An 11,823-nucleotide genomic window follows, 5' to 3' on the forward strand; every position below is an offset into this window, starting at 1 on the left:
GCCATTAAACTATTGTTACCTTTGAGTTTCATTCCTTCTCACAGCGAAACTTCTTTGTGAGTTACGCAGTTATATTTACTGTGACTGTGAAAATGTCATTCCAAAAAAAAAAAAAAAAACAGTAGTAGAATATTACAGATGCAACTCTGTTTTCTTTCCATGATAAATGATTGTGATCTCTTCCAAAGAATTTGTTACATGGTCATGTGATCCTGAGGGCTAACAGGGAAGTTTGATGTGTGACGTCACCCAGAGTGAATGCAGACATCTACACCCATGCCCCCCCCCACCCACACACACACACACACACACACACACACACACACACAATAAATCAGTGGCACAGTGTTACATCTGTATTTTGCTGCATCAAAGGCAGATCAAGTTTTGTACAATTAAAACAGGACTGTGTTACTGTAAGTGTTCAGGTTTCTTTCATACACTGAAGACTGTCGGGAGATTAAAAAAAAAAAGGAATTTCAAAAGTCGAATGACTCATTTATAGCTCCACCCCTTCAAGCTTACAGACAGTAAGGAAGTTGATCGGCTCTCATTTTACCTCAGGACAAAGAGAGAATAGCAGCATAATGGTAAGAGCTTTTTTCATCTCTTTCTTTTCTCGTCTTATTTAAAATCAATTCACTTTATTGTTGTGATAAAGGCTATTACTTGGATAATAAGGTTATACTGATGTCAGAAAGGAATTCTCTCATGCATTGACATAGTTTCCTATATGAAAGAAATACTGTCACTGAGCAGCAGCCCGTGAATGCCGTGTGTGTGTGTGCGTGCGTGTGTGTGTGTCTGCGCTTGTGTTGTCAAAACCAAAATCTTCCAGCGAAGAGCCTGGTTCCCAGTTCCCTAGATCTGATTTGGTTGATAGTTTACTAGTTTACAGCTTTCAGAAGAACAAGTAGTAAACACAATGATTAAGTAAGTCTTAGCCACATAAGAGTCGTAAGTCTTAGATAAGATAAACTATTTTATCATGGTAATAATATGTGCAAATATGTGCTTTTGGACGAGAATGAAGCTTTAAAAAGTTAATCAGCATTATGTATATGACAGTAATTGTTATGTACAGTATATATATTTGCTGATTTCATACATTATTTGCATAGCTAAAGGAGATTGTGGCCAAGTGGCTGGAGTTGGGTATACCTATATTCCAAAAATGGGAATTGATTATGAGTTATCAAGTATATGTGTTGTTGTAATCTAACCCTGTAAGTCATTTGTGGGATCCGAAATAGTTGTAATATGAGAAAGGAAATAGAAAGCCGTGAGAATCTTCAGCTGTGTAGCAATAGCAACTAAACAAATACACGTGTCCTGCCACAAGTCTCTCACTTGGGTCCACCCTACAAAGCTCTTTGCAATCCAAAATGTTTAACCTACATGAAGTATCACATTGCTACCAAATTAAAAAGGCGTGATACTCATGCGACATGAGTTCAAATAAATGTGTGGGACTAACCTGACAACTAACTCGACAGCCAACAATGAGCATGCACATCTTGCCTTAAAAAAACACAGTAGGCCAGTCTGTGCAATCTTATTACATCATGTGGGAATCCCCATTCCAGTAAGTCCTCATTGTTTTACTTGTACTATAGGTGTTGGTAGGATGATAAAGTTAGTAAACATCTACAACCGAAAAAACACAGATTGAACACACATAATATAACACACAGCCAGTCTTAACAGACACAGTCTTCTCTGTTTTTCTATTGTTGTCTAAAAGTTTATTTGCCTGTATGAATTGTATATTGTATTTTCTGAAAATGAAATTAAATTTGGGCCAAAAACACCTTTCAGTGGAAGTGCAGTACAACACACTGAAACCACCAAATGCAGCTGCAAAAAATGCATTGTCACAGATTTGAATCAACAGCTCTGACACAGTCTCAACAAAACTAAAGCTGCTGGTGTAACAGGCAATCACAGAAATTAGGGGAAATTTAACCTCTGTCAAAATTACTACATCAAAGTTAATTACTATTGAAGACGCCTGTAGCTTATATTAATCACACATTGGATCAAGTGATCCATAGGAATTTAAATAACTTTCACAATCCTTACTTGTGGTATCACTTTTCTGAAACTAAAGGCTTCATGTCCATGACTTATGGTAATTATGGCCTTGGGAATTCCCTCTGATGTGGTTTCTCCTCAGGACACATGGTGCAAGGCCTCTCATTATGATGCATGGTAAATGTAGGGGTGTTTCCCCTGAAAGTCCACTTTTGTATTGAGGTTGTTTTTTGTAGCAAACTCTGCATTCTATGAATAAAACTGTGTTATATATTTTGATTGGCAGACAGTTTTCACTCTTTCTTTCCTTTTAATATATCTTGTTATACCATAGCCTACAATGAAAACAATTCAGACATTATTTTCCACCTGGGAATTTCCTGAGACTTGAAGTCACTATCAGCTGGCTTATAGCAGAGAAGTCATGAAAGCAGCTCATTTCCTCATGAACAATTTTAGATACAGCAATCCATTTAAAAATAGCTTACAAAACCTGTAATGAAGTCAGTGTTTCTCCTTGAGAGAAATTGGGATTTTATAGAATAACACAGTACTTGACATATATACAGAATATAGTAACAGAAACTAACTGATACTAACTGATACTTTCAGCTTTTGGTACAAAACAACAGAAAGCTGGTAGGTACTGCCTGAAGATTCCCCCAGTAGATTCAGGAATACACCATTCTGCATATTAACAGAAACAAGCTTTCTCTGACACTGTGCCCTGGGACTTTCCTTAAGCTTGTTATTTGCTGAAGTCACTTTTAGGGTGTGTTCTTTCAGGATGAGAGAATTCAATTTCCCACTCAACACTGACTGTGAAAAGCCAGCCAGCCATTTCAGACATGATTGTTCTTTGTTTGAGTATAGATTTGAGAGTCCACACCCACTATCATTTGCAATAATAATTTTCAGTATTGACAAATAGTAAACAAATGTACACAAATTAGTGGTGATTTGAGAAGTGCATGTGACGATTTGTGGTGAGTGAGCGGGGGAGTGAAATTCTTTTGCAGTAAAACAAAGGCTGCAGCTAGCTCCACTTCTGTGCCTTAACAGTCAATAATGTGGCTAAGATTGAGATACAGTCATTCACCTGCTAATGTTGAGTGACTCACTGGCTCAATCTGATACACAAACAACGAAAAATTTCCCCATTTTCGATCGTTGCAAGAATGCTTTGTGAACCAGTCCAGACTCATGCCTGATTAATGTGGTTGTTCACTTAAAAGATACCAAATACAATGAAAACATACTCAATCCTATCACAGTGATTAATTTGTGATGTTTGTCTTTTCAACAGACGTCCAGTAGCAACCTGCAGTATTTTCGGTGAGTACCCCTCCAGCTTTCTATCCTGCTGGTATAAATACTTTTGAAATTTCAGCAGTAGAATTGACAGTGACAGGACTCAAATGTTAGATATTTGGAAATTGTCTGCATCCTGCACGAATCATGTTTTTAGCATTAAAAGAAGTCTAAACAACACAACCCCTTATCAGTGCTTTTGATGGGTATTTTTATTTGGGTGATGTAAGAATAGCCAGTGATGTGGTCATGGAAATAATGGTGTTAAAGTAAAGATTCAAACCGCCCCCTCTCCATACTAACAGTATATTTACTGTAAGTCACCCACCAAAGATTGCCAGGAAATGACTAAAAATATCCTTTCAGTACCTATTAGTCTCACCTAACTGACTGAACCACCTGAAACATCTGGGTTTGTATAAGTCTGTGACCCTGAATCATTCAGTGGAGCGATGGCTGCCTCTGTCAAGGGCCATCATCAAAGTGTATGACAGCAACATGCACCACGTATCTAAAAGGGAAAAAATACTGAAAACTTTTTTTCAGACCTTAACAGAGTTAGATTTGGTTCCTGGGATAATACTTGTAAAAAGTATTTCTATCCATTACCATCCTGACTCTCAAATTGAAGTTACAAGTCAGCTCTAGGAGGAACGTTTGTTGTGAAGCACCACATGGGTTCACAGAGGAACGTACTCACATATCCATGCTGGTGAACTGTGTGTAGGGGCTTGACTTTGATCACATTCTTGAGGACGCTCTGGTGTTTTCACTGGAGAGGAGGTAGAGAGGTGGCACAGTGAGCTTTAGTAAGAATAATGATTGGTAACATTCAGTGGCAAGTGTGGGTGGATTTGATGATGGGTCAATACAAGCATATGTGGCCTCAGAGGCAGGAAACTGAACTGAACTGTTAGACACAGAGTCAAATTTGTGTATTTTACAGTATTCTTTGTGTCTTGAGCATGCAGTTTTTGTGACCATCAAATGTTTGTATACAGTATGTACTTCTGTGTGTTACTGTAATGCTCCAGCGTTACCTGCATAACCATGTCACAACAAATGGTTATTTTTACACAGTTTTCCAAGGACTCCAAGGCTTTCCATCTGGCTGCTGGCTCTGGTTTGGATTGTGACATCTGGCTTATCTGTCACAGGTAAGAACTGTCACGTTAGTAAATCAGTATGACTTCATCTTGGTTTTATAGTGAAACTAGTTGTTTATATAACTCAATTACACAAATAAGGAAAACTGATTTCACAGTGTTGTACTTGGTCGCACATGACTAAATCAACACTAAACGTATTATGAGACAAACCGGTTACCTTAGTGTAATGACTGGAAACTGGAGACAAGCCAACTATTTCAGTCTTTCCGGTCTTTGTGCTAAGCCAAATTAGAGCTTCATATTTACTGTATACACATGAAAGTGGTATCAGTCTTCTCATTCATCTTTCAGCAAGAAGGTATTTCCCAAACTATTCTTTAACCATTCCTCGGTTAAGGCCCATAAACTTACTATTGCAGTCCCACTGCCCTCATTGACACCTTTTCTGTTTTTAGTAAAAACAGCAAACGGCTACTGAGGTACCTGCCCATCGAAACCACCAAACTTCAGACAGTTAGTGACTCACTGATGAAAAAAGCTGAACATCTATCAAGCTAAGGACATAGACAAAACCTCTAGCTTGTTGTAACATCATTTTCAAAATTGACCTTTAGATCATTTAAATCATGAAAGGGACACCACTAGTAATGTATTTTACACAAAGGAAAAGGGCAGCTCGAATAAAGGGGAACTGAGACTAGTCTACTGCGTCATTAAGTGGAGCTCGCAAAAAGCCTAAAGAAAAACCCTTGACCTTCACACCCACCCACAGTTTAAAGTTAAAACTGTTCTCTCAACGAATACTCATCAAAAGCGCTTTATTAGGAACACCATACTAATACTGGGAAGTTCTACTGGATTAATATCTGCTGACTGAAGCACATTGAACTCATTGTCATGTTCATGAAACCAGTTTGAGACAACTTTTGCTTTGTGACATGGTCCATTATCATGCTGTGAGTAGCCATTAGAAGATGGCAAATTGTGGCCTTAAAGTGATGAACATGGCCTGCAGATATTCAGCAGACACTCAGATTCCCTGTGACACTCAAATGATGACTGACTGGTTTTAAAGGGCCCAAACTGTGCCCAGAAAACATTCCCCTCTCCATGACACCATCATCACCACCAGGACCACCTGGACTGTTGACACAAGGCAGGTTGTGTCCATGGATTCATGCTGTTGACGCCAAATTCTGACCCTACCATCTGCAGCACAAATCCAGATTAATCAGACCAGGCTTTCCAGCCTTCAACTGTCCAGTTTTAGTGAGCCTGTTCCCTCAGCAGCCTCAGATCTCTGTACTTGACTGATGGGAGTCAAACCCGACATGGTCCTCTGTTGTTGGAGCCCAAATGCCTCAAGTATGGATGTGTTGTTCATTCTGAGACAGTTTTCTACTCACCACAGTTGTAAAGAGTGGTTATCTGAGTCACTGTAGCCTTTCTGTCAGCTCCAACCAGTCTGACCATTCTCCTATGACCTCTCTCATCAAAAAGGTGTTTCTGTCCACAGAACTGCCCTCACTGGATGTTTTTAGTTTTTGGCACCAATCTGACTAAAAACTGTTACGTGTGAAAACCCCAGGAGATCAGCAGTTTCAGAAATACTCAAACCAGTCCGTCTGTTACCAACAGTCATGCCAAGATCAAAGTCACTGAGTTCATATTTTGTCTGCATTCTAACTGTGACCTGTACCTGCATGATTTTATGCATTGCACTGCTGGATGATTGCATGAATAAGCAGGTGTACGGGTGTTCCTAATTAAGAGCTTGGTGAGTTTCTATTGCTATAACAATTCAACTGCAACATAAGTTAATATTATTGAAGTAATACTAACTGATACTGCAAACAACTTTTGCCCCCTTCTTAATTTTCTTTTCTTTTTTTAAACGCTGATCTGTTTCATTCAGATTGCATTTAGGCAACTACACATTCTGTACTTAATGAAAATGCCACTAATGAAAGCTAATAATATTTATACCTGGAAATACAGTTCCTGTGAAACACAATTTGCATGCGATTAAAGTGAATACATTTCTGATTTTCAATTGCCTACAGTTGTTGCAGATTGTGCACCAGCTCTTGTATTTATTTCTCTGTCAAGACAATTTCATGTCTGTTTCATGAACAGTTTCCCCGTATGCTCTAACCGTTTACTCCTGCTTATTTTTCTTCTCCAGAACGTAATCCTCCCATTCACCTCAGAGGGGAGGTCGGCGGAAATGTGACCTTTCACTGCCCCGTGGCCAATAACGAAAAAATAACATTGTTCTACTTTCAAAACCACACAACATTCATTAACGGTTATCATATTTCAAAAACTATAACACGGTCGAAATGGGAGAACACAAGATTGGATCGCAGCGAGACAAGTGTGCACATGTACGGGCTGAATGTGTCACATAGTGGGGAGTATCAATGCATTATTCAGTACAGTGGCAAAACGAATATTGAGGAAACATCCATATACCTCAGTGTCACAGGTATGTTGTAGTGAGTGTGTTATATTTAACATTTTAAAAAGTTTGATCATCTAAGTTTTAAGTTAGGTTAAGAGTCTCCATTTCTAATGCAACACAATGATGGAATAATACTGCATACAACATTTTAACAGAGGGCTGGCAGTGATCACTTTTTCCTCTCTTTCTTCTAGCCAACTACAGTAAACCCACAATCACAAAGTCCCATGACAGAGGCAGTTGCTATGTGACATGTACCTCACATGGCGGGTACCCAAGCACCAAGGTGACATGGAACGTATCTGTGCCGGGAAATGTTAGCAGTCAGGTGTGGAAAATTGTGAACAGCAGTAACGTACCCAGTCCAAGCACCATGTTGTTCAACAGCTCTAGCACAGCATACTTCAACTGCTCCAATGGAGAACTGACGCATCTCAGCTGCTCTGTGGGCGACGTTACTTCAGACATGTTCTCAGTTTGTGAGTATCGACAGGACAAGTCCTGATGGTTTCTTTACCAAAATCTGTTTTATGCATTCCACCTATGGGCAAGTTTTGTGAAGCGTGAGCAGCAATGGAACCCCTTGGAACATTCTGTGAACATTTCGTGTCCTTTTTGCATCTTGTCATTGTTTTACTTGGAATTTTATACACAAATTTATTATGTGATTTCAAAGCCTATAGTCTATAAGTTTTAAAATCAGTAAAGCCAAATGCTCTGTGAGGCTGTAATTAGGCACAGCAGTGCTATGAGCAGAAATGCTAACACTAGCGTGGCAATACGCTAACAGTAAAAATGCAAAAATGCTGATATGCCAATATTTAGTAGGTCTAGAGTAGGGGTCAGCAACCTTAAATACTCAAAGAGCCATTTGGACCGTCTCCCACAAGAAAACACTGGGAGCCACAAAACCCTTCTGACATCTAAAATGAGGATAACACTGCATATATATATATATATATTTTTTTTTTTTTTTACCTGTATGCTATGTATAAAAAACTATAGTGTGTTACATTTATGAAATCAATGAACTGCTACAGAGATCATGAAATTTTATTTCTGTATGTAACAAAAACATTTTGAACTCCGAACAAAAGACGCTTCCTCCTCGTATTTATGAAATAAAAATCCAAACTTAAATTATCCACCTGCAGCGAACCAAAAATGCCGTGTGCTTCTGTGCTCCCTCATCACTTTATCGCGTGTACTGGAGCATGCAGTCAGCTGTCAACCTGAAAATGTTGCAGCCGGGTGTCGCACATCGGTGGTTGTGACGCATATTTTGAGCGACAAAAAATTAAAAACATTAATAATTAAAAATCCAGTATTTCTCAACAGTATGTCATGTGGCCCACCTCATATGTTTAGAAAAGGACAGCAGATATTTGAGAAACAATCTAATATTGTTGTTTTTTTTTTTCAATATTTATGTTTTGTGGTGGCTTTAACAAACACAATTTCCCAGATGTTCGTAGGCTAAATGTCCATGAAGAAGTCAAGAGGTCATGGTTACTTGATTTATGTCTGTAAAATCAGCAGGAGAGACAGGAGCAAATGCTGTAAAAATCTTTTAGACAACTGAGATGACAGCCAGAAAGCTCAAATAATGACTTTAGAAAAATATAGATAAAACCAAGTTACGATGGCATAAGTAGTTCTGTGCTTGTAGTTTTTTCATGGGAGCTGTAGTTTTTTCTGCTTTAGTTATAGTAACTGCTGTAGTGGCTACCAATTTGTCTCAGAATCAGGAACATGCAGTTTTTCCAGAAAAACAGTAAAGTGTTGAATGAGAAACTGCAATGAGTTACAAAATCTACTGGAACAAAGCCTAGCCTGGACAAAACCCAAAGTACAGCTGAGGCGTTATGTGGTTACAACCCACATAATCACTAGCATGGCTAAAAACGCTGCAGTGGATTAGCTTGTTCACAACAAAATGCTGGATCACATATGATATATTTAATAGCATAAGCAATTAAGGCTTTGTCCAGAACCAAAAAAAGAGTCAAATATAAGAATTCTTCTTTTTTAAATTTAAATGTATTTTTTAACCATCAAAAACAAAGTAAGTATATGCACATATAGAACACCCTGTTTTGGGAAATCATTTAAGCTCTTAAATGAAACTATATTTTTCTGACCTGTTGATAAATATTTATATCTTCAGTAAGAGCAAATGGGTTTACGGCTAAGCACCACAAACAGGTTAGAAAGGTAATAAAATATTGAGAGAAGAACTAACACAGATTCTCACGTTCTCATCATGAAGGTTCCTCCTCTAAACCTGATGGTCCTGGTTGGGTGATAGTAGTAGCAGCCAGCTCTGCGGTGGCAGTTTTCATTCTGGTGGCATTGCTGCTGTTTTTAAAACACAGGAAAAAACAGAAAGGTAAGAACAGTTTGTCATAAAGTAGCTGTTCTACACACATTTCTGTCTGTAAGAATACAAAGATGTCAGTATGAATGACTTGGTACAACAATGTGCTAACCCTCACACCACTCTCTATGTTGGTTTCCAGGAGTGGCACCAGGAGAACCAAGAGCGGAGAGGAACGTAAATGGGGAGTAAGTGGATGTTTACTTGACAAAATTGCCACCATTGAAAAAGTCATAATATTTTGATGACATAGATAAATGTAAGCTGATAAAGAGCTCCATGAGCCACAACTGCAATGAGGAAATCATGTTCAAGATACCTCAAATAATTTTCTGTCATCATTGGCCTTATCTCTCCCTTTCTCCATTTTTCTTTTATATTTTTCATTTTCTCCAGAGAGCTAATCATCCTCTATGAAAACAAAGGAGGGACAGAGGCATCGTGAGCACTGAACTGGTGAAGAAGTGTATCCGATTTTTATTCGGGTCAAAAACATTATTTGTTCTAAAATGTAGAATTAAAACTGTATGTAACTCAAGTGTACATCTACATTTGTGATTGACTGGTCACACAGAAACTGGGAATGGCCAGTGTCTACATAAGTCAGGGGACCACACGCTATCAACATTTCAATGACACTGGAGACTTTCAGTGTTTGAGGAAGTATTCATCATTAGTATCCTTGAGCTGGAAAAGGACAGTGCGTCATTCAAAAGAGAATAGCGTACTTCCTTAAAAAAAAAGGGCTTTTCTAATGGTTTGTGGTGAGATTGTTGTTGCATACTGGAAAATAGCCTCTGAAGGAAACACCTCCCAGCAATGTGAGCAGTAAAATCAAAATCAGGAAAGACTGATGGAATGAATATTTAATTGTTGCACTGACATCTATGGGCAGAAGTGGGAACTGTTACACCTGCTGTGTCACTTTTGGAACGTGATACAGTATATTGTTGTTGTTGCACTTTAAAATTTCCCATTTTCCTTGATATCAGCCCATTATAATATTCTGTTGTCTTTTTTTTTTTTTAATGTAATTCCCATTATAGAATAAGGAATGTTAGTCTTGTAAAGCTACTACCCATTTATTTTTTGTTTTTAGTGTTATTTCCCTAATTCGAATCCAGTGTTTTACTCTTTAATTAGTTTTGTTTATCAGAAATAATCTATAGCAAAACCTGGGGGGAAAAAGTGTGAATGCAAAGAAGATGGCTGTCAGAATGACATGAATTTGTCCTCTGCACTTTCATTCAACTTCAGTTTTCTGTAGTCTGCGATAGATTGCAGTGTTCCAGATCCCCTTGCAAGGTGCAATATTTAATACAAAAAGGGAAAGAGGTTTTTCTATTATAATGAAATTACCGTTACCCTAGCTAGTAATATTTAGGTATTCTTTGCAACTCCCCAATGTTTTTCTCAGGTGATTGTTCTCATGTAAAAATTCTAAATGCTCTTTTAGTAAATATTTATTTCATTTTATGTTTTTCTTCTTAAATATCACAGTATATATCATTTGCCCTGTTTACACTGCTTTGGGTTGGGAGACTTCTCTTATTCCTCCTTCCACTGAATTACTGAACAGTCTGAAAGGGCTGCTTTCATTTCCTCTATCTGTACAAAACACTTGTCTGATGGCTGTTTTTTTTTTTTTTTTTTTGGACATTACATTTTTTTCTATTGAATTTTGAATCAATTAAAACTGTAAATTAATTTTTATTGTGTTGTGCGAAGTGTTATACTCTCTTTTTGCTTACTTCACTACATGGTCAGTATATCTCCTGAATGTGACCTGCTGCTGTAGATTATACAATTTATACTGTTTGAGAGACATGACTGAGATTTTCAGTCATAGAAAAAAATAAAAATTGAGCTTTGCTGTACATTTTTTTCAGTTGTAATGTAGTCTGATTGCCACTAGATGTAGTACTAGCACCACAGAATGAAGATGCATGCCCTGCTGTCGTGGCTGATTGGCATAGTAGTTGGTGTTGTGTTCTGTATACTTTAACATCTGAACATTATTTTGAAGTACCACATCCAAGAGACTGATCGCATTTGTCATGAGCTAGCCTGCAAAAGCAACTTCATTTCCGCCTGCCCGGGGAATCAAACAATGTTTAGGCATTCAGCACATGATGTATAAATCAGAGCAATGTGAAAGCAATCCTTTTAAACAGGGATACACAATGTCCCTCTGACCTCAATATGTGGTCACCTGCCAGGAAAAGGCTGAGTAGTCCTGGTTTATTGAAGGAAAAGAGAAGAGAGCTAAGAGCAAGAGAGCGGAAAGGTTTGTGGAGAAGAAGTGAGGTGACATGAAAGGAGGAAGGAGAAGAGATGTGAGAACGTTTGCTCACACAAATCTATTGAGTCTACAGGATGTAGTGTCTAACAGAGGATATTGTTAACGTTATAGATACACATCACAGCTGTCTTTCTGTCGCCACCTCTTCTTCCTTCTCTTTCTCCTTCTTCACACATTTTATTCTTCCAAAACACACCCTCCATCTGTCTTTCTCACTTGCTTTCCC

General features: G+C 38.2%; 1 protein-coding gene across 1 annotated transcript; it reads left to right on the top strand.

The window, feature by feature from the left end:
- Positions 1-559: 559 nt before the first annotated feature.
- Positions 560-11,008, top strand: LOC121187700 (junctional adhesion molecule A). Its single transcript, XM_041047078.1, has 8 exons — positions 560-590; positions 3,341-3,369; positions 4,426-4,502; positions 6,640-6,942; positions 7,113-7,397; positions 9,188-9,307; positions 9,438-9,483; positions 9,692-11,008. Exons 1-8 carry the CDS (start codon positions 588-590, stop codon positions 9,738-9,740), a joined length of 912 nt encoding a protein of 303 aa, XP_040903012.1. The 5' UTR covers positions 560-587; the 3' UTR covers positions 9,741-11,008.
- Positions 11,009-11,823: the final 815 nt, after the last annotated feature.

The sequence above is a fragment of the Toxotes jaculatrix genome, chromosome 9 (assembly GCF_017976425.1).
Source record: "Toxotes jaculatrix isolate fToxJac2 chromosome 9, fToxJac2.pri, whole genome shotgun sequence".
NCBI lineage: Eukaryota > Metazoa > Chordata > Actinopteri > Toxotidae > Toxotes > Toxotes jaculatrix.

Coding starts and splice junctions, on each gene's coding strand:
- LOC121187700 (XM_041047078.1), top strand. Junction 3,370..4,425: donor AGCAACCTGCAGTATTTTCG/GTGAGTACCCCT, acceptor ATTTTTACACAG/TTTTCCAAGGACTCCAAGGC. Junction 7,398..9,187: donor TTCAGACATGTTCTCAGTTT/GTGAGTATCGAC, acceptor CTCATCATGAAG/GTTCCTCCTCTAAACCTGAT.